The sequence below is a fragment of the Hyperoodon ampullatus genome, assembly GCF_949752795.1.
Source record: "Hyperoodon ampullatus genome assembly, chromosome: 4".
Taxonomy (NCBI): domain Eukaryota; kingdom Metazoa; phylum Chordata; class Mammalia; order Artiodactyla; family Ziphiidae; genus Hyperoodon; species Hyperoodon ampullatus.
Window position 1 is genome coordinate 62,956,514 of NC_136917.1, and position 24,158 is coordinate 62,980,671.

The window sequence follows — 24,158 nt, forward strand, 5'->3', positions numbered from 1 at the left end:
CTGGAGTCAGAATGCTTAGGTCTGAAGCTGGGTTCCACCACTGGAAGCTATACATAACCAAGAGCAAGTTATTTAGGGCCTCATTTACTCATTTTAGAGTGGTGTCAATCTCAGAGGGCTATTGTACAGATAAATGAAATGGTGTATGTCAAGCACCTCAAACAGTAGCTGGCACACAAAGTCATATTCAAATGTTGGTTATTATTATAAGAGATGGAATAACTAGAGGTTTCTTATACATACAGATAAACATACACGTGAAGGTTCAAATCCCAGCTTCACCAATGTACTGTGTATGTAACCTAGGTAAGTTATTTAACCTCAATATGCCTGTTTGCTCATTTGTAAAATGGAAGTAATAATGGTACTGTTCTGAGCTATGGTCCCCTCCTGCCAGTGACTACCCCAGCCAGAGCTGTCCACAGCATGACACATAACATTGTAAACTCTCAACCAATGTTACACTCTGAGAAGGAGACTCATCTAAGGTTCTATTTTCATAGAATTTAGGATGCCTTATGAACTATTCTATCTAAAGCTCTGGAAATGATCAGTATAAAAGTAGTTTATCATTATGTAGTCAGCTGTCATATCTGAATTTAAGGGATCTTTTAGAAACAGCTTTTCAAAAAGTTTATGTAAATTACATGTTATCTCTTTTCTACATGTATCCTAAACTAGACTAGAATCAACTTGTGGGCAACAACAGTACTTTATATTTCTTTTGACTCTCACTAAACCTAGCACAATTCCAAGAACATTTTAAGGTTTAATTAGTACATGCTGATTAATATCTGCCTTACCCAGAAACAACTTCTTAAACCACTTCAAATGCTTTCAGTGAAATCAGAGATCATGAACACCAAGGTATTTGACTCTATTTTCCCACTGGTTGCTACTTGAAAGGGCACACTTATTGATCCTAATTATTCTTCCCATAAAAGAACACTTTCCTGCTTACTGACTCTGGGAGAGAAATGGCAAATGAACAGAAAACCAACTTTCTTAGACATATACAAGAAATCAAGAGTTTTCTAAAACTATAATCTGAAAGTCCTATTTCTGCCTCTATATAGTAAGCATACTGTCATTCTACTCACTATTCCACCAGAATACATCTTCACATGTCAAACTGGATTACTCCCTTAAGTACTGGGTAATGTTCAAGTAGTAAAAACAAGAATTTTTACTGAATGTTATGGAATATTTTTGCATTTGCTTATTACAATACTAGTTAGAAACACCAGTTTATAATTTTTTTACACATTCAACAGTTCAACAAACACATGATTCTTTCAATCTGACTGAAGTTGTAAGTCAGCGCTTCACTGGAGAAAACGTATGAAATTGCAGCGTTAATTTCTGAAATGAAGGATTGAAATTCTTTCCAACTCTCCTTTGAGTCTATCACTACTCCGCATGTTCCTGCTCTTGTCCTGGAATTAGCCATCGAATACTCTCAGTTCGAACGGTAGCATACATAATAAAACTAATTAAAAAGAATAAGGAAAATACAAGCAACCAGTCTACATTTTTTATCAAAGTGCTGGGAAGAGGACCTATTTGGTCAGCTTGAGTTACCACCACATTTTTCTTGGCTTCTATACCTGAAAGAGAAATCAGTTGTTTCAAATGAGATAGAAAACATACCCGCTACAGAATTTTCTTAAGTATTCTGCATGGTATGCAAAATGATATGCAGTCTTAAAATAAACACCACAGCTAGTATATCTGGGGTGGGTTTCACTTGCCTGTCAGTGTAATCTGTAACTTGCCCTTCTCCCCACCACATCAAAGGAGCAGGAATCCATTCAGCTGTTCAAAGCTAAAACACTAGAATTTCCGTGAACTCACCAGAAAGGTCTTAGTCAGTGCACTCTATGAGTTGTCTTTTGTTCTCTTTGAAGACCAATGTTCAACAACTAGTAAAGCTATTCTCAGGAGTCTACAGAATGTTTTCACAGGGTAAGTAATGCTAAATTCAAAATGCTTTTAAATAATTTACTGAAAGAATTGTTAGGGGACTTCCCTGGCAGTCCAGTGGTTAAGACTCCACACTTCCACTGCAGGGTGCGGGTTCATTCCCTGGTCAGGGAACTAAGATCCCGCATGCCATGTGGCACGGCCAAAAAAAAAGAAAAGAGGGGGGGCTTCCCTGGTGGTGCAGTGGTTGAGAGTCCACCTGCCGATGCAGGGGACACGGGTTCGTGCCCTGGTCCGGGAGGATCCCACATGCCGCGGAGCAGCTAGGCCCGTGAGCCATGGCCGCTGAGCCTGCGCGTCCGGAGCCTGTGCTCCGCAACGGGAGAGGCCACAACAGTGAGAGGCCCGTGTACCGCAAAAAAAAAAAAAGAGTTAAGCTGAGCTCATTTAAAAAAAAAAAAAAAAGAATTGTTAGAACAACTAACCACCACTGGGATCAGTGATTACCAAAGATGCTGTGACTCATAGATTTCATTTGGTTCTAAGTTTTCTGAGAGCACTGAGCAAAATGGCTCCCCCTGTCCATATCAATCTGAACGACAACCAGGGGTCCAGGACAAGACTTGGAATAACTAACTACCTGGTAAGAAGTCTTTTACTCCTATGAGGTAACTCAGTTCTTTGTTCTTCTGTGTTAGATATAAGTCATTACATGCAGCTAAGAATATATGGAAGGTATGTATAATTTTTATTTACTTCCAGTGAGTATACTTCAGGAAGAAGAGGGGTGCTCATAACTGAGGCATTAAAGCTTTTGAGGAATGAATTTTCCATCAAAGGAAATGTCATCAATGTACAGTGCTCAAATTTTTACAGGATAAAAATAAGGCCCTACGTTTTGGCAAATATTAAGGAATTAAAATAGCATCTACAAATGAATTAATAAATAGAACTCTATACAGCAACAAACATGAATAAAACACAACCATACACAACAATGCACATGAATCCCATAAACATAATGGTCAGTGAAATCAGCCAGACATGGAAGGATCCATACTGTACGTCTCCATTAATATAAAAGTCAAAAACAAGGAACGCTACGCTGTGGTGTTAGGAGTGAAGATGGTGGTTATCCTTGGGGAGGACAGGAGTGATAGTGCTGAAAGGGGACTGGTGATGTTCTCTTTCTGAGTACTGGTTACTCAGGGTGTTCACTCTGTGAAAATTCAATGCCACGTACACTAGTGATTGATGCATATTTTTGTGTAAATACTATACTTAAATGAATAATGTATGTAAAACAGTATCTAGAGGTATATAGTATGTGAATTTTATCTCAATAAAGCTGTTGTATTTTTCTAAAGGTATCTATAATTATATTAGTATTACCTATTCATGTTAAGCTTGCCACTGACTGGGAGACATTTAACAGGATCTTAACATTTCATTAGAAAAGAAGTTTTATATCCTAAAGCCAATCTTGAATCCTTCACTTAAGGATAATACTGTAGCAGATCCGAACCCACAGAAGGCACATTCCTCCAGCAATAAAATGTCTTCTTCTACAGTGTTCTACATACCTGTCTGGTTAAAAATGAAGATTTTCAGCGTTTCCAATGTTCGGTCTGTATGATTAAATCTAGCCATTGGTTTAGCCCCTTGAAATAACAAGATGTTAGGAACAGCTACAGTGCCAAACCTCGTAGAAAGGCTACAAGAGAGAGAAGTCAGTCAGAAAATCTGAATTAACAGTGGGCTTCCTCACACAATTACCATATCAGAATGGATGGAAATAAATGAGGAAGGCTCAGTTTCCTGTGACCTATGGAGGCTCCTGATACTGAAACAACAGGCTTGTAGTTGCTCCTGACAGCCTTCCTCGTGGGTCATGGTTGGGGGCATTCGTGTTCTGTTCTCTGAGTTGCTTTCTGTTACAGCATGGAGCTGCCCATGACACAATTATTCCACTAGTTCTGTTTTTAACAGCCAAAACAGATCAGACCAGAAAATTCTAATTTATGAACAAAGCACACTATGTCAATTTACCTAACAGAAGAAATTTCAGACTCTGCAGAATGCCCATCTCCAACCCTCATAAAAGATTCAACTTAACCATTTAGGTTAGTGAGTCGATGCAAAGGAATCTACAACCTAACAAACACACCAGGAAGTTCACAATTAAGGCAGGACAATTCAGAAGTAATAGGACCTGAGCAGTACTGTTTCACTTTTACAGAATACAGAGTAGTGGTATAAGCTCCAGAGTCAAAACGCTCAGGGTTCAAGCCTCAGTTCTGCCACTGAACCAGCTGTGTGACCTTTGGGCAGATTATTTAACCTTTTTGAGCCTCAGTTACCCCCAGAAGTAAAATGGTAATATTGTATGATCAGGATTTTTTCTTCTGTAAACACGCTGTAACATAAATATTAACATATGAGGCAAACACATGTCCCACGCCATACAGTAAGAGCAAGTATCCTCTAGTCTCCATAATTGAGGCACCATACCAGGCACTGAGAAGGATGCATGGAGATGAAGAAGGAACAGAGGAGATGATAAAAGCCTGCAGGGACTGGGGGGCAGCATGGGGGTTGGTATCAGACCCATAGCCAAACAGCACTAAGCAGGTGCTTGGAGCCAGCCCTGCTGGCTTGGGGGCAGTGGAGAGCCCAGTCAAAGCTGGACAATGACCTTGAATGTCCTTCCAATCAGTCTGTAACCTTGAGCCTGGCCACTGAGATCTTTCCCTGAAGGCTTTGTGGGAATTACTAATTTGTTGGGTAATTTCTTTATTCATAAACAATTTCAGGTAAACACTGGCAGTTCCATCACCCACCCTGAAGATCAGTGCCTCATTTTCACCACCAACTTGACTATCTTCCAGACTTTCCAAATTTATTCACACACAACCTCCTTGTGACCTGCTAATAAGCAGCATCTGACTTAGAGAAGGAGGGGACTACACATTTTATAACCCCAGGCACAGTCACAGGGGAAATATACAACATCTGCACAAAGTTCTTTGTAACTTACCTTACTGAACATTCAGAAAAGACAAAACCCCACTGAACAATATGAAAGAATATGAAGCAAGGGTAGATGTATTTCAAAGGCCTAAAATAATTCGTCAAATTTATTGAATGTCTACTAAGGACACGCATGCAAGAATAAATGTAAGCATGAAGAAAGAAAAGGAAGGAGGGAAAGAATGAAAGAAAAAAAATAAGGGAAGAAAGAAATCCTTAGTAGACATAAAATGGGTGCCGAGAGTTAGGCTGCCAGGGTGGGAACCTAAGCTGCAGATGAAAGTCACAAAGGAAGACCCTACTTAGGATGCTAATTTTGCTAATTCAGTCTGGCCCGGACCCTAAAACATCCTCTGCCCCCACCCCTGCCATCAGGCAGAGCCATCACTGAATTCCACCACGCAGAGAACAGTCTTACTTCTCAAGGGCCCTCCAGAAAGTCTCCCTCGGGAATGTGACAGTCCTCACTAGTCACACTGAGGGAGTCACACTCCCTCAGTTCCATTTCAAAGCTCAAGCTCATACCTACCTCCTCTGCTCCTAACTTAACTGATTACGACCTCCAAGTAACTGCAACCAGCATCCAACAGGATGAGGCAGAAACCCCACTAAGGGAAGATACTAAGGGAAGATACCTGCTGTGCTGAGATGCATCCAGTGCCAAAAAGTGAAGAGCTGGAAACGCCCGGGGCAGAGAGTTAAAATGAGGGGCCAAACTGGCAGAAAATCGGCACCAAGGGGTGTAAAACAGGACTAGAGTGCAGTCACTACCGTTTGGGTTGAGAAAATCCATAAGGTCCTGTGGCAAAAGAAACAAAGTGTTAAAGTCAGCGGTACAGGATGTGCACTTTTTCTGGAAGGGTACACAAGAAACAGGAACCACTGCTGCCATCAAGGGAGAGGAGGTAGGGGCAGGGACGGGAGGGAGACAGTAGTGCAGCTCCCGAAGAGCCTTCTGGATTGGAACCACAGGGATCCATGGGTCAGCAGAAAACTACTATCAAATGACATGTTATAAACTTTCCTCCAAGGTTTCTTTTTTTTTTTAAATTGAAGTATATAGTTGATTTACAATGTTGTGTTAATTTCTTTTCCATTATGGTTTATCAGAGGATATTAAATACAGTTTCCTGTGCTATACAGCAAGACGTTGTTGTTTATCCACTCTCTATGTGATAGTTTGCGTCTACTAATCACAAACTCCCAGTCTATCCCTTCCCCACCCCCTTCTTCCTTGGCAACCACAAGTCTGTCCTCTATGTCTGTGAGTCTGTTTCTGTTTCCTGGATATGTTCATTTGTGTCGTATTTCAGATTCAACACATAAGTGATATCATATGCTATTTGTCTTTCTCTTTCTGACTTACTTCACTTAGTATAATAATCTCTAGGTCCATCTATATTGCTGCAAATGGCATTATTTCATTCTTTTTTATGGCTGAGTAATATTCCATTGTAGATATGTACCACATCTTCTTTATCCATTCCTCTGTCAGTGGACATTTAGGCTGTTTCCATGTCTTGGCTATTGTAAATAATGCTGCTATGAACATAGGGGTGCATGTATGTTCTTTTTTTTTTTTTTTTGGCTGCACTGTGCGGCATGCAGGATCTTAGTTCCCCGACCATGAATTGAACCTGCGCCCCCTGCAGTGGAAGCGTGGAGTCTTAACCACTGGACTGCCAGGGAAGTCCCAGCATGTATTTTTTTGAATTATAGTTTTCTCTGGGTATATGCCCAGTAGTGGGATTGCTGGGTTATATGGTAGTTCTATTTTTAGTTTTTTGAGGAACCTCCATACTGTTCTCCATAGTGGCTGCACCAATTTACATTCCCACCAAGAGTGTAGGAGGGGTCCTCCTCTAAGATTTCTTAATATTACTATAGAGCAATTTTAATATTTTTCTTAATTCATCAATTCATATACTAAGTACTCACAGGGTACAGGCCATGGTCCCAACTTTGGAATTCTGCATCTCATACAATCTAACAACATTATTAAAGCACTGTGGTCTCAGGCCCAAACTATCATCTCAGCAGCTCCAAGTCTGTACTAAGCAGTCAGATCCATGTATTTGACCAAAGGTGAGTTCAATTTGAGGGTGCACCATCCCTGCCACCACCAAAACTCAGACTGCTCAAACTGCTTTCTCCTGGTCATGTGTGTGACACCCATTAAAAGGCCAAAGAGCTGAGGCACAGCATTCACCAGGCACTGAGGGGAGGGTGCAAGGCCAGTGCTGACACCTGCATCGGAGAGGCGCTCAACATACCATGTGTACCCTCACTTAAAATAAGCAATCACACCTCTCAGAGCTAGGATTCTTCTCTTACATAAGCAGCCTGAATTCATTCTGCTCTCTGGCTTTAACAATCTTACAGAAAATGTCAGTCACTATCCCAGTATTCTCTTTAGAATCACCATTTAGCCAACTAGCTGGAAAAGCATGGCTGGGCTGGACAAATTGATCAGCTCTCAGTCCAGAGTAAGTACTAGATTCACACTCTTTGGAGGAAAAAAAATTTTTCATCAATATAACATACTTCACGGAGCTATAGAACCAAGATGGTGGAGTACAAGGATGTGATCTCACTCCCTCTTGTGAGAACACCAGAATCACAACTAACTGCTGAACAATCATCAACAGGAAGACACTGGAACTCACCAAAAAAGATACCCCACATCCAAAGACAAAGGAGAAGCCACAATGAGATGGTAGGAGGGACGCAATCACAATAAAATCAAATCCCATAACTGCTGGGTGGGTGACTCACAGACTGGAGAACACTTGTACCACAGAAGTCCACCCACTGGAGTGAAGGTTCTGAGCCCCACATCAGGCTTCCCAACCTGGGGGTCCGGCAATGGGAGGAGGAATTCCTAGAGAATCAGGCTTCGAAGGCTGGCAGGATTTGACTACAGGACTCTGACAGGACTGGGGGAAACAGAGACTCCACTCTTGGAGGGCACACACAAAGTAGTGTGCACATCAGGACCCAGGGGAAGGAGCAGTGACCCCAGGGGAGACTGAACCAGACCTACCTGCTAGTGTTGGAGGGTCTCGGGCAGAGGCGGGGGGTGGCTGTGGCTCACCATGGGGACAAGGACACTGGAAGCAGAAGTTCTGGGAAGTACTCCTTGGCGTGAGCCTTCCCAGAATCTGCCATTAGCCCCACCAAAGAGCAAGGTAGGCTCCAGTGTTGGGTCGCCTCAGGCCAAACAACCAACAGGGAGGGAACCAAGCCCCACGCATAAGCAGACAAGCAGATTAAAGTTTTACTGAGCTCTGCCCACCAGAGCAACACCCAGCTCTACCTACCACCAGTCCCTCCCATCAGGAAATTTGCTCAAGCCTCTTAGATAGCCTCATCCACCAGAGGGCAGACAGCAGAAGCAAGAAGAACTACAATCCCGCAGCCTGTGGAACAAAAACCACATTCACAGAAAGACAGGCAAGATGAAAAGGCAGAGGGCTATGTACCAGATGAAGGAACAAGATAAAACCCCAGAAAAACAACTAAGTGAAGTGGAGATAGGCAACCTTCCAGAAAAAGAATTCAGAATAATGATAGTGAAGATGATCCAGGACTTCAGAAAAAGAATGGAGGCAAAGATCGAGAAGATGCAAGAAATGTTTAGCAAAGACCTAGAAGAATTAAAGAACAAACGAACAGAGATAAACAATACAATAACTGAAATGAAAACTACACTAGAAGGAATCAATAGCAGAATAACTGAGACAGAAGAAGGGATAAGTGACCTGGAAGACAGAATGGTGGAATTCACTGCTGTGGAACAGAATAAAGAAAAAAGAATTAAAAGAAATGAAGACAGCCTAAGAGACCTCTGGGACAACATTAAATGCAACAACATTCACATTATACGGGTCCTAGAAGGAGAAGGGAGAGAGAAAGGACCAAGAATATATTTTAAGAGATTATACTCGAAAACTTCCCTAACATGGGAAAGGAAATAGCCACCCAAGTCCAGGAAGTGCAGAGACTCCCATACAGGATAAACCCAAGGAGAAACATGCTGAGACACATAGTAATCAAATTGCCAAAAATTAAAGACAAAGAAAAATTATTGAAAGCAGCAAGGGAAAAATGACAAATAACATACAAGGGAACTCCCATAAGGTTAACAGCTGATTTCTCAGCAGAAACTCTACAAGCCAGAAGGGAGTGGTATGATATACTTAAAGTGATGAAAGGGAAGAACCTACAGTCAAGATTACTCTACCCAGCAAGGATCTCATTCAGACTCCATGGAGAAATCAAAAGCTTTACAGAGAAGCAAAAACTAAGAGGATTCAGCACTACCAAACCAGCTCTACAGCAAATGCTAAAGGAACTTCTCTAAGTGGGAAACACAAGAGAAGAAAAGGACCTACAAAAACAAACCCAAGGGCTTCCCTGGTGGCACAGTGGTTGAGAGTCCGCCTGCCGATGCAGGGGACACAGGTTCATACCCTGGTCCGGGAAGATCCCACATGCCATGGAGCGGCTGGGCCCGTGAGCCATGGCCGCTGAGCCTGTGCATCCGGAGCCTGTGCTCCGCAATGGGAGACGCCACAGCAGCGAGAAGCCCGCGTACCGCAAAAAAAAAAAAACCTAAACAATTAAGAAAATGGTAATAGGAACATACATATCGATAATTACCTTAAACGTGAATGGATTAAATGCTCCAACCAAAAGACAAAGGCTTGCTGAATGGATACAAAACAAGACCCATATATATGCTGTCTACAAGAGACCCACTTCAGACCTAGGGACACATACAGACCAAAAGTGAGGGGATGGAAAAAGATATTCCATGCAAATGGAAATCAAAAGAAAGCTGGAGTAGCAATACTCATATCAGATAAAATAGACTTTAAAATAAAGAATGCTACAAGAGACAAGGAGGGACACTACATAATGGTCAAGGGATCAATCCAAGAAGAAGATATGACAATTATAAATATATATGCACCCAACATAGCAGCACCTCAATACACAAGGCAACTGCTAACAGCTATAAAAGAGAAAATCGACAGTAACACAATAATAGTGGGAGACTTTAACACCTCACTTACACCAATGGACAGATCATACAAAATGAAAATAAATAAGGAAACAGAAGCTTTAAATGACACAATAGACCAGATGGATTTAATTGATATTTATAGGACATTCCATCCAAAAACAGCAGATTACACTTTCTTCTCAAGTGCGCATGGAACATTCTCCAGGATAGATCACATCTTGCGTCACAAATCAAGCCTCAGTAATTTAAGAAAATTGAAATCATATCAAGCATCTTTTGTGACCACAACGCTACGAGATTAGAAATGAATTACAGGGAAAAAAACGTAAAAAACACAAACACATGGAGGCTAAACAATACATTACTAAATAACCAAGAGATCACTGAAGAAATCAAAGAGGAAATCAAAAAATACCTAGAGACAAATGACAATGAAGACATGATGATCCAAAACCTATGGGATGCAGCAAAAGCAGTTCTAAGAGGGAAGTTTATAGCTATACAAGCCTACCTCAAGAAACAAGAAAAATCTCAAATAAACAATCTAAACTTACACCTAAAGGAACTAGAGAAAGAAGAACAGACAAAACCCAAAGTTAGCAAAAGGAAAGAAATCATAAAGATCAGAGCAAAAATAAATGAAATAGAAACAAAGAAAACAATAGCAAAGATCAATAAAACTAAAAGCTGGTTGTTTGAGAACATAAAAAAAATTGATAAACCATTAGCCAGACTCATCAAGAAAAACAGGGAGAGGACTCAAATCAATAAAATTAGAAATGAAAAAGGAGAAGTTACAACAGACACCACAGAAATACAAAGCATCCTGAGACTACTACAAGCAACTCTATGCCAATAACATGGACAACCTGGAAGAAATGGACAAATTCTTAGACAGGTATAACCCTCCAAGACTGAACCAGGAAGAAACAGAAAATATGAACAGACCAATCACAAGTAATGAAATTGAAACTGATTAAAAATCTTCCAACAAACAAAAGTCCAGGACTTCACAGGTGAATTTTATCAAACATTTAGAGAAGAACTAACACCCATCCTTCTCAAACTCTTCCAAACAATTGCAGAGGAAGGAACACTCCCAAACTCATTCTATGAGGCCACCATCACCCTGACACCAAAACCAGACAAAGATACTACAAAAAAAGAAAATTACAGACCAATATCACTGATGAATATAGATGCAAAAATCCTCAACAAAATACTAGCAAACAGAATCCAACAACACATTAAAAGGATCATACAGCATGATCAAGTGCGATTTATCCCAGGGATGCAGGATTCTTCAATATACACAAATCAATCAATGTGATACACCATTTTAACAAACTGAAGGAGAAAAACCATAGGATCATCTCAATAGATGCAGAAGAAGCTTTCAACAAAATTCAACACCCATGTATGATAAAAACTCTCCAGAAGATGGGCATAGAGGGAAACTACCTCAACATAATAAAGGCCATATATGACAAACCCACAGCAAACATCATTCTCAGTGGTGAAAAACTGAAAGCATTTCCTCTAAGATCAGGAAAACAGAAGGATGTCAACTCTCACCACTATTATTCAACGTAGTTTTGGAAGTCCTAGCCACGGCAATCAGAGAAGAAAAAGAAGTAAAAGGAATACAAATTGGAAAAGAAGTAAAACTGTCACTGTTTGCAGATGACATGATACTATACACAGAGAATCCTAAAGATGCCACCAGAAAACTACTAGGGCTAATCAGTGAATTTGGTAAAGTTGCAGGATACGAAATTAATGCACAGAAATTTCTTGCATTCCTATACACTAATGATGAAAAATCTGAAAGAGGAATTAAGGACACACTCTCATTTACCACTGCAACAAAAAGAATAAAATACCTAGGAATAAACCTACCTAGGGAGACAAAAGACCTGTATGCAGAAAACTTTAAGACACTGATGAAAGAAATTAATGATACCAACAGGTGGAGAGATACACCATGTTCTTGGATTGGAAGAATCAATATTGTGAAAATGACTATACTACCCAAAGCAATCTACAGATTGAATGCAATCCCTATCAAATTACCAATGGCATTTTTTACAGAACTAGAACAAAAAATCTTAAAATTTGTATGGAGACACAAAAGACCCCGAATAGCCAAAGCAGCCTTGAGGGAAAAAAACCGAGCTGGAGGAATCAGACTCCCTGACTTCAGACTATACTACAAAGCTACAGTAATCACGACAATATGGTACTGGCACAAAAACAGAAACAAAGATCAATGGAACAAGACAGAAAGCACAGAGATAAACCCATACACCTATGGTCAACTAATCTATGACAAAGGAGGCAAGGATATACAATGGAGAAAAGATGGTCTCTTCAATAAGTGGTGCTGGGAAAACTGGACAGTTACATGTAAAAGAATGAAATTAGAACACTCCCTAACACCATACACAAAAGTAAAATCAAAATGGATTAGAGACCTAAATGTAAGACCAGACACTATAAAACTCTTAGAGGAAAACATAGGAAGAACACTCTTTGACATAAATCACAGCAAGATCTTTTTTGATCCACCTCCTAGAGTAATGGAAATAAAAACAAAAATAAACAAATGGGACCTAATGAAACTTCAAAGCTTTTGCACAGCTAAGGAAACCATAACCAAGACGAAAAGACAACCCTCAGAATGGGAGAAAATATTTGCAAATGAATCAACGGACAAAGGATTAATCTCCAAAATATATAAACAGGTCATGCAGCTCAATATTAAAAAAACAAACAACCGAATCCAAAAATGGGCAGAAGACCTAAATAGATATTTCTCCAAAGAAGACATACAGATGGCCAAGAAGCACATGAAAAGCTGCTCAATATCACTAATTATTAGAGAAATGTAAATCAAAACTACAGTGAGGTATCACCTCACACCAGTTAGAACGGGCATCATCAGAAAATCTAGAAACAATAAATGCTGGAGAGGGTGTGGAGAAAAGGGAACACTCTTGCACTGTTGGTGGGAATGTAAATTGACACAGCCACTATGGAGAACTATGGAGGTTCCTTAAAAAACTAAAAATAGAATTACCATATGATCCAGCAATCCCAAGAAAACCATAATTCAAAAAGACACATGCACCCTAATGTTCATTGTAGCACTATTTACAACAGCCAGGTCATGGAAGCAACCTAAATGCCCATCGACAGACGAATGGATAAAGAAGATGTGGTACATATATACAATGGAATATTACTCAGCCATAAAAAGGAATGAAATTGGGTCATTTGTTGAGACGTGAACGGATCTAGAGACTGTCATACAGAGTGAAGTGAGTCACAAAGAGAAAAACAAATATCGTATATTAACGCATATATGTGGAACCTAGAAAAATGGTACAGATGAACTGGTTTGTAGGGCAGAAATTGAGACACAGATGTAGAGAACAAATGCATGGACAACAAGGGGGCAAAGCGGCGGCGGGGGTGGTGGTGGTGGTGTGATTAATTGGGCGATTGGGATTGACATGTATACACTGATGTGTATAAAACTGATGACTGATAAGAACCTGATGTATAAAAAAAAATTAAAAAAATAAAACAAACAAACAAAAAAAAACATACTTCGCAACGTAAGTGTCCATTGACAGATGAATGGATAAATAAGATTTGGCACATATATACAATGCAATATTACTCAGCCATAAAAAGAAACGAAATTGAGTTATTTGTAGTGAGGTGGATGGACCTAGAGTCTGTCATACAGAGTGAGGTAAGTCAGAAAGAGAAAAACAAATACCATATGCTAACTCATATATATGGAATCTAAAAAAAAAAAAAAGGTTCTGAAGAACCTAGGGGCAGGACAGGAATAAAGACGCAGACGTAGAGAATGGACTTGAGGACACGGGAGGGGGAAGGGTAAGCTGGGACAAAGTAAGAACAGCACTGACATATATACACTACCAAATGTATAATAGATAGCTATTGGGAAGCAGCCGCATAGCACAGGGAGATCAGCTCGGTGCTTTGTGACCACCTAGAGGGGTGGGATAGGGAGTGTGGGAGGGATACGCAAGAGGGAGGGGATATGGGGATATATATATATGTATAGCTGATTCACCTTGTTATACAGCAGAAACTAACACAACATTGTAAAGCAATTATACTCCAGTAAAGATGTTAAAAATATATATATATGTATATATATATATATATATATATATATATATATGTATAAAACATACTTCTCAGGGACATGACTAGTCTAAACAATGCTAAATTACAATTTTAGTAATTCAGATATTTTATTTTTATGCCTCCATAACAAATACCTCATTTAGAAGAAGAAGAATGCTATGATTCTGATACCAAGCACCTATCTGTCCACTGGGATTTTTATCATGAGACTTGGGGTGAGATTAACACACGGCTGACTAGGTTTAGGCCTCCTAAAAAGCATATTTGACACTAGTAATATCTCCTCCTTTTCCTACAAACATCACAGAAAGCCAGGTAAATTTTCACTGATGCAGCCATTAAATGCTATCCCACTTACAATATGATAAAGATTATGGCTCCTCATTTGAAAGTTGATAGAGTATTAAATCGTAAAATCAATGTGCAGAAAAGGAGAAAAGCACTAAATACTTTTGTCTTACCTGTGACATATTTAAAATTTTCAGAGTGAAATTTTCTAATCCTGTCACATTTCTCTCCTCGCAGTTCACCTTCGGGGATTTCAGACTTTCAGTGGTGTTGGCGTCCTCTGTCGGTGGGGGGTCAGATTCCACCACTTCGGGCTCTGCGTAGTACTCCTCTTCTCTCTCCGGGAAGCTGGCTCCAGCGCTGTCCAGAGAGAAGAGGCTCTCCCGGGGGTTGCACCTCGAGTCCTCCTCCCCTCCAGCCCTGCAGGTGCCGCCGCTGGGCTCTGGGCTCAGTTTGTCCTCGGCTTCCCCAGGAATCACAGATAACATTACCATGTGTTCACCATCAGCGTCCAGCCCCAGCACTGCCTCGGCCTCTTCTGCAGACAGGTCCTGGCCCACTGGGTCACGGGAAGGCACCTCCTCATTCATGTACCCAGCCTCCACCTGGAATGGGTAAGCAGGCTGCTCCTCTGACCATAAGTGACCTCTTTTCTCTGCAACTAAAACATGCCATTATGTTCACAGTCACATCTAACTTCAAAATAAATGAATCCCAAAGAATTACAGTTCTCAAATATGAAATTCTCCCCTCCAGAGTAAAAAGTTACCTTCCCATTAAACTATCACAGAGCCACCCATCATTCTCTAGGTCATGAAGAAGATCACAAGGAGATACTAGATTAATGAATGCCAGGAAGTGGAAAAACACATAGCTTCATGCAAAACCTGCTGCTTGCCATGCGGATTACAAGCAAAAACATTCCACTGCAGACACCCAATTAGGAAAATATAATACAAACACTAACAATTTAGTTTCTTTGATGAGACTATCCAAGAAAATAATGATGGCTTTATGGAAGATTCTACCATGGCAAAGCATCTTTGCACCCATTATAACAGCTCTGTGAGATGGGCAGCACAAGGGTTATCATCCCGACTTAATAGATGAGGTACAGAGAGGTTCAGTGTAATGCCCAATGGCACACAGCCAGTAAGCAGCAGAGCCAGGTCTAAGAGCGAAGTCTTCTGACTGCTACTCCAGAGCGGGCCTTACCCTCCCCACATGATACCTCGGAGGGCTGCTGGGCAACACTGCCCGAAGAATGCTACTAGAGCCAGCTCCTTCCCAGGGTGGCCTCTACAGCTGGCCTCTGCTCTCCTGCCTGCTGCCCTTGGGCTACTGCCCTCAGGAGTGCTAAAGGTGCACCAAGCAGAGCAGGGGCAGCAGCAGGGAGAAGAGGAGGAGGATTTTCCTCTCACTTTGGAGCCACTAGATGTGGCTTGGACCAAACGTTCAGGTAAGGGGAGAGTCCTGGGCAGTCTCATCCATCCATCCAGAGAGCTCCACTCACCTCTGTACAATGACTCCTGCCCTCCACCTCTCATGACCTCAACGACAGCCGCCAGACTCCGGGCCAGGCACTGACCAGGGGAAATGAATGAGCCCAGCTGCACTCAGACAAGCCCACCATATGGCTGGGGAGCCACCAGCTGTATAATGAGCTCTGCAGGCAAACAGCGTGTCTAGCAGAGTGTGAATGACCAACTGGCTTCAAAGCCAGGGAGGGATCTGGGAACTTCCTAAGGTATGCACATTTGTATAACGTCTCAAAGAATATCTCCACAGATGTTTGTACATTCATTCAGCAATTCAAAAACACTCTCTGGGAATTTGCTTCAGGCTAAGTGGAATAACAGGAACCAGATTTACTCTCCCTCCTGAAACAACCCAAAAAACAGCCAAATATGTGAAACAACAGTTTCAGGAGACTAGCAATGAGACAACGAAGGACAGTGAACAGGAAGCAAATGAGAAGAGCCCTACAAATGCTCTAGCTCCTCCCTTGTCTCAGGGAGGGCCCAGCTGACTTCTCCAGTTGAGATGGAACTGAGGGTCCAGAAAGACCAAGAAGCTAGAGTTTGCAGGACAGAATACTGGAGATGGGAGAGCTGCAGAAAGAGGACTCTGGAGATCTGTGGAGGGGGCCCCGCCTTGAGTATACTGGTCAGCATATGCCTGTAAGTGAACTACCCCAAGCCAGGGAAAGAACCACTCAAAGGGATTAGAGGTAACAGTACCCAGCAGCCACAGAAAGCTGGGAATAGTACCTGTCCCCACCCACTAGCCTGGGAAACCTCCTAAGTCACAAGGCACTGGGGAGAGTATGCGAAAGGGACTTGCCTCAGCAGTAGGGCCCAATTAACCCTAAAGTAAATACAGCTCTGCTTCCATCTAGCAAACCTTAAAAGTGAGAATCAAACTGTGTTCAAGTAACTTAACTGTATCCCAGAACAAAGCTCAAGAATATTTATAGGAATAGTAAAATATCTAGCACTCAACCAGGTAAAATTTACTTCTGGCATCCAATCAAAGATTACCAGGCATGCAAAGAAGCAGGGAAATTCTCCTCATTATCCATAATGAGAATAATCAACCAAACCTGACCCAGAACTTGCCCAGATGTCAGAATTATTAGATGAGGCTATCAAAACAGCAATAACGGGCTTCCCTGGTGGCGCAGTGGTTGAGAGTCCGCCTGCCGATGCAGGGGACACGGGTTCGTGCCCCGGTCTGGGAAGATCCCACATGCCGCAGAGCGGCTGGGCCCGTGAGCCATGGCCGCTGAGCCTGCGCGTCCGGAGCCTGTGCTCCGCAACAGGAAAGGCCACAACAGTGAGAGGCCCGCGTACCGCAAAAAAAAAAAAAACAAAAAAAAAAAAAAAAAAAACCAGCAATAACTGAATTACATATGTTTAAAAAGTTAAGTAGATATAGAGAACATAAGATATAAAAAAAGACCCAAATCAAAATGCAAATCAAAACCACAATGAGGGGCTTCCCTGGTGGCGCAGTGGTTGAGAGTCTGCCTGCCAATGCAGGAGACACAGGTTCGTGCCCCGGTCCGGGAAGATCCCACATGCCGCAGCTGGGCCTGTAAGCCATGGCCACTGAGCCTGCACGTCCGGAGCCTGTGCTCCGCAACGGGAGAGGCCACAACAGTGAGAGGCCCGCGTACCGCAAAAAAAAAAAAACACAAACCACAATGAGATATCACTTCACACGTTAGAATGGCTATTGTCAAAAAGACAAGAAATGACAAATGTTGGTATGCATGCAGACAAAGGGGAACCCTTGTGCACTATCAGTGAAAATGTAAATTGGTGCAGCCACTAAGGAAAACAGTATGGAAGTTCCTCAAAAAATAAAAATTAGAACTACCATATGGTCCAGCAATTCCACTTCTGGGCATTTATCCAAAGAAAATTAAAACACTCACTTGAAAAGGTACATGCACCCCCATGTTCACTGCAGCATTATTTACAAAAGCCAAGACATGGAAGCAATTGATGGATGCATAAAGAAAATGTGAGATATATATACACATATTTGTATATGTGTGTGTATATATATATGTATATGTATATATATGTATATGTGTATATATATGTATATATATATATAAAGTATTATTTAGCCATTTAAAAACAGGAAATCTTGCCATTTACAACAACATGGACAGACCTTGAGGGCATTATGCTAAGTGAAATAAATCAGAGAAAGACAAATACTGTATTATCTCACTTAAATGTGGAATCTAAAAACAAACAAACAGGGCTTCCCTGGTGGCACAGTGGTTGAGAGTCCGCCTGCCGATGCAGGGGACACGGGTTCGTGCCCCGGTCCGGGAAGATCCCATATGCCACAGAGCGGCTAGGCCCATGAGCCATGGCCACTGAGCCTGCGCATCCAGAGCCTGTGCTCCGCAACGGGAGAGGCCACGACAGTGAGAGGCCCACGTACCGCAAAAAACAAAAACAAAAACAAAAACAAAACCCACAAGCTCATACAGAAAACAGTTTGGTGGTTGACAGAGGTGGTGGGTAGAGGGTGGGCAAAATGGGTGAAGATGGTCAAAAAGTACAAACTTCCAGTTATAAAATAAGTAAGTCATGGGGATATAATGCACAGCATCGCAACTATAGTTAATTATACTATATTGTATATTTGAAAGTTGCTAAGAGAGTAGTAAACCTTAAAAGGTCTCATCCAAAGAAAAAAATTTTATAACTGTGTGATGGTGGATTTTAACCAGACTTATTGTGGTGATCATTTTACAATATATATATATCAGATGATTATGTTGTACAACTGAAACTATTATAATGTTATATATCAATTATATCTCAATAATAATTTTTTAAAAGACCCAAATTATACTTCTAGGAATGAAAATTACAAGGTCTGAGATGAAAACTGCACTGGATGGGATTCATAGCAGATTAGACATTACAGAAGAAAAGAGTAGTTAACTTAAGGCATAGCAATAGAACCCATACAAAATGAAAAACACAATGAAAAAATGAATCCCCCCCCAAATTAAGAGTGACAGTGAGCTGTGGGACAATTTCAAGTGGTCTCATGTACAGATAACTGGAGTACCCAAAAGAGAAAAGTAAATGGGGGAAAACAGAAAAAGTAATTGAAGAAACAATAACCGAAAACTTTACAAACCTGATGAAAACTATAAATCCATAGATCCAAGAAGCTCAACAAACTACACCAAGATACATCATAATCAAACTGATCAAAACCAGTGACAAAGAAAAAATCTTAAAAGCAGACGGAGAAAAAAGACGCGCTATGTATAGAGGAACAAAGATAAGGATGACAGCAGATTTCTCATTGGAAACAATGCAAGCAAGAAGAGCAGCATCTTTAAGGGACTGAAAGGAAAAAAAACTATAAACCTAGAATTCTATACCCAGCAAAAATATCTTTCAAAAACAAAGGCAAAATAAATACGTTTTCAGACATACAAAAGCTGAAACAATTCATAACCAGCAGACCTACATGACAAGAATCTGAAATGAACTTCTTCAGGCAACAGAAAAATGATACCAGATGGAAATGTGGATCCACACAAAAGAATGAACAGCACCAGAAATGGTAACTACATAAATAAATATATACAATTCTTTCTGAAAGTCTAGCTCTGAAGGGGAAAAGAAAGACCTAGTAGTTGTTATGGGCAGGCAGGGGGCTAAGGGAAATTTTCGTTTTGGTTTTTAGGATACAGGAGAAATTGAAGGATATATACAGCTCATGGGAAAGTGAGTAAGCAGGGAGAGGTGACAATACAGGTTAGAGAGGGCAGAGTACAGGGCTTGAGAAGCAAGATAGGTCCTTGACAGAATAGGGCCTATGACTTAGAGAAGGGGCTGGGTGCCTGGGCAAAGAGCTCTGTCAATGGGGTGCGGATGGCAGTCTTTCTGTAGCCTTTGGTTGATAAACATGTACTGCTTGTATAATCATAAGTAAAAACAAACAAACATGTTTACTAGATTGTCCTTAAGACAGAGCAGAAAATGAAGCCAGAGAGGCTAAAAGTTTGGAGAAGAACAAAGGGTGCCAGATTTCGGAACCAACTCTACTCCCAAATGCACCAGCTCTGCAGAGATCTTCTCTCTCTGAACCTAATCAACATTCTAGGTCCTCTAAAGTAAATGGAGAATGCCAATATCCTAAAAGAATCTCAAGAGAAAAAAATCAGGGCACAAAATAGAATCTGGTTCTTCTGATCACCTTCATGTAAAACTGGATAGATGTCCCTTACAGAAAATCAAAAGGAAGTCTGAGTGATGCAGAGAGCTAGAATTTTGAGTCAGGAGTGTTGTTTTTCCCTCCTGTGAAGATACTTAAGTAGAGAGGACAAATTAGGAACGAAACAAAAATTCTCACACCCTCAGGTACCATTTTTTTTCATTTAAGCATTGGCAAGAAAGGAAACATTAAATTATTCCACTCTAAGAAATGACCCACCATGTGAGAGCCATTGAACCCTCCCATGGTAATGCGCCTTTTAAAAAAGATTGCTGAGCTTCCCTGGTGGTGCAGTGGTTGAGAGTCCGCCTGCCGATGCAGGGGACACGGGTTCGTGCCCCGGTCCAGGAAGATCCCACATGCTGCAGAGCGGTTGGGTCCGTGAGCCATGGCCGCTGAGCCTGCGCCTCCGGAGCCTGTGCTCCGCAATGGGAGAGGCCACAACAGTGAGAGGCCCGCGTACCGCAAAAAATAAATAAATAAATAAAAATAAATAAAAAAGATTGCTTCTCAATGTCAATAATCTGATTATAGTTTGAGCCATGCATAAAGTGGAAATTACTGCACTACTGGCAGCAAGGAATATGTTTGGAGAACAGGGGCGAGGGCACCACTCCAACTCTGCCAAGGAGCCCTAGCCTGGGTCAGCTCCTTCATACCCTTCCAGTTGTTCTCAAAAGACTCTCTACCAGCCACAGGGTTTTTTTCATAATGGCTTCTGTGTCAGGGGAGCCAACTGGGGAGGACCAAAAACAGCTGGGGGTTAGAGGGGCAGCAACCCGTACTTTCCATAGGAAATTTTCAATGTGTGCATCTAACAAATGGAGAAAATACCACTGAAATGCAGACATTCATAAGGCTACTATGCAGATTAAATGAGAAAAGACGTATATGGTCCCTGGCACATGGTAAGCACTCCGTAAATGGCTACAGTGATGGTGATGATGATGATGATGATGGTTATGACTGATGTTTACAAGTCAAAGAGATGGACGGGAACCACAACTAGGTCTTATTAATTCCTCTGCTAAATACACTCTGGATCCATTCACTTCTCCCAACCCACTCACACCCCTCAGCCCAGGCCACAGTCATCTCTCACGTGGACAACTGCTGCAATCACCAAAATGGTCTTCCTGGTTGGCCCCCTACCCCCTCTCCAAACCCTTCTCCTCACAGCATCCAAGTGAAACTGAAAGTCAAAGGCAAATGTGATCATGTCACTCCCCTGCTAAAATCCTTTCAATGGCTTCCCCCTACGCTGTGAATGAATCCATGCTCTGTAGCATGACTACCAGGCCCCAGGTGATAAGACCTCTGTCCATACTCCCAACAGGTGCCACTAGACATTTCTGGTCCCTGATCACTCACACCCTCCTCCCCCTACCTCAGAACTGTCCTGAGGGCTGTTTCTCTGCCAGGAGCCCTCCCTCCACTCCCTCCCTTCTTCTGGCTAATCTGACACATCCTTCAGATCTCACCCTAAACTTCACCTCTGTAAGATGAACTTCACCCTCCTAGACCCTCATACCAGAAGGGTCTCCCATTACAGCATTCCATAATGCCTTGGGGCTCTCCTTGAAGCATTTCCACTCTTGTGGAAAATTTACTTAATTATTTGTGGTCATTTAATGCCTGCCTTCCCCATCAGACAGGAGGGTGGGCGTATTTCTCTACTTGCTCTCCACTGCACCCAGAGTGCCTAACAGAGCATATGGCATATGACAGGTGCTCAGTCAGAATCTGCTAGTTGACTGTCTAGTGAAGAAAGGTGTGGGGTGTTGAAGTCCGGGGTTGGCACCCGTTCCTTGACACCTGGACAGCACTGCCATCTCCAGTTGCTAATTTGCCAGTGGTATCTTCTGCAGAAAAAAAGCCTTGGATTTTCAGCCACCCCCAAAAGGAACCAGCTGGTGAAGCTTCCTCAGTCCTCACCCCATTCATGGCCTGGCCATGATGACCAGTGACCCACCCCATGGTTGGTGTTATCCTCAGGTCTGTATGAAGTGACCCTCCCTGCCAGGTAGGCTCACAATGACTGCCGAATCAGCCAGGGTTCTGCCAGGAAACAGCACATGCAACTTGGACAATTGGAGGAGAACTTAATAAAGGTACCTCCAACATGTGAGCTGGGTGTAGAGAAACCAAAAGCAATGGTAAGGAATCCCAGGGTCAATAACAGCAGAGGGGGAGCCAGTTACCACTCATAGACCTTAAGAGTCCAGAGGCAAAAAAAAAAAAAAAAGAGTCCAGAGGCAGAAGCCTTGAAACAGAGAGAACAGCCTTCTAGAAGCCCTAACTTTCAGTGGAGGGACACAGCCAACCTGCGATATCCCCAAGGGAGAGAGCTGAGAGAATCAATACCCTGACCTCACTCTCCCTTCATGTCAACACAACAGAAGCCAGAAGACAGAAGAGCCAGCTGTTTATTCCATACAGGACAGCTACTCAGGGCACAGAGCAGGGTGGAGAAGGCTGAAGAATGATCTGAGAGACAAACAGAAGATACCCAGCACATGCTGTCCCCTCTCTGAGGCTGGTGGTTAAGTGCAGCGACAGAGAAGTGTAGTACAGAGCTTTGACTGTGAGGTCAGGCAGACAGAGTTTTGAATTGTAGCTTCTCAACTTCTGCTGTTGGACCTTGGTAAAAGACTTAGGGGATGCTGAGTCTCAGTTTACTCATCTATCAAATGGGGACAATATCAACATATATTTCATAAGCATTTAAAGACTAAATAAGATGATGCTCAAAAAGCACTAAGCACACTGCCTGGCAGATAATGAGTGTTTTCATTACTTTTCATTACTCAGCAGAGCCGGCTGCCCTGCCTCTTTCCAGGACACGGCAGGGAAAGGAAAGACCTGTGTATTCCTGTTAAGTTTTGAATGACAAGAAAGGCCAAAGGGTCTGGACTTTAATAGGGCTCTGCGGAGTGGGGCGAAGAAGCAATGGGAATAAGGCCTCCACTCCTGGGCCCAGCCATGCCTCCAGGTGGCTGCCTGCCCCACGGAGGGACCCTGAGAGCATACTCTGGCAAGCAGCAAGTTACCCTGGGAGTCTGCTGTGTTCTTCTCATCTGTCCTTCACAGGCATCTGAGCAAGAGTGACGTCCTTACGAAAGTGGTCCAGCAGGGTGCAAAGTAAAGCGTGGGCTCTGCAGTCAGAGATACAGGCTCTGCCAATTACCAGAATCGCAAACGTAGGCAGATTACTTAGCCTCTCTGAGCTCAGCATCTTCATCTGTAAAACACGGCTACTCACGGAATCTATCTCATAGGATCGGTGGGAGGGCTAAATAAGATAATGATAGCACTATGGCTCCTAATAAGGGCACCATAGAGGTCGGCTATTCGTTATGATGATTATCATTAGTAATAAAGTGCTCAGCACATGGGGGTACGCCTCAGTAAGCGCTAATACACGGTTCCTCCCGACTGAGTCACCTGCTCAGGGGCCTGAACATGGCCCGGGCATCCCGCCCCGCCGCCCCCTACCCCGGACCGCGAGCGGGGACCACCGGGGGAAGGAGGTCGGGATAACCCGGGGAGAGGCGCTCTAGGGGGCGCCAGGAAGAGGCGAGGCGCGCAGCGCGGGCCTTCGCGCAGGTAAAAGAGCGTCGCCCGGGTAGACAGCCACCTCACCGGTAAGTTCACGCACAGCCGCCCGCGCCGCCGCCCACGGCCCCAGCCCGCACTCACCCTCCTGGCCGCGGGCGGGAGGCCCCAGCACCCACAGCAGTACCTGCCACCAGCCAAGGAGCCGCATGGTGCGCGGCCGGCAGCGGCCGCACCACCCAAGCCGAAAGACAACCGGCGCACAGCGACGCGAGTCGCGCTCCGTGCCGGAGGAAGGCTTGGGAAGGAGAGTTCGGGAGCGCGGGCGCGGGCGCGGCCCCGCGCCGCCATCTTGGCATCTGGCAGCTGCCGTGGGCGCCAT

General features: G+C 42.8%; 1 protein-coding gene across 1 annotated transcript; it reads right to left on the minus strand.

Moving 5' to 3' along the window:
- Window positions 1-1,168: 1,168 nt before the first annotated feature.
- Window positions 1,169-24,158, minus strand: TXNDC15 (thioredoxin domain containing 15; the record flags this gene model as incomplete). The annotated part of the gene is made up of 5 exons (XM_079702393.1): window positions 1,169-1,607; window positions 3,507-3,637; window positions 5,589-5,752; window positions 14,632-15,119; window positions 23,921-24,158. 5 exons carry the CDS (start codon window positions 24,156-24,158, stop codon window positions 1,411-1,413), a joined length of 1,218 nt encoding a protein of 405 aa, XP_079558519.1. The 3' UTR covers window positions 1,169-1,410.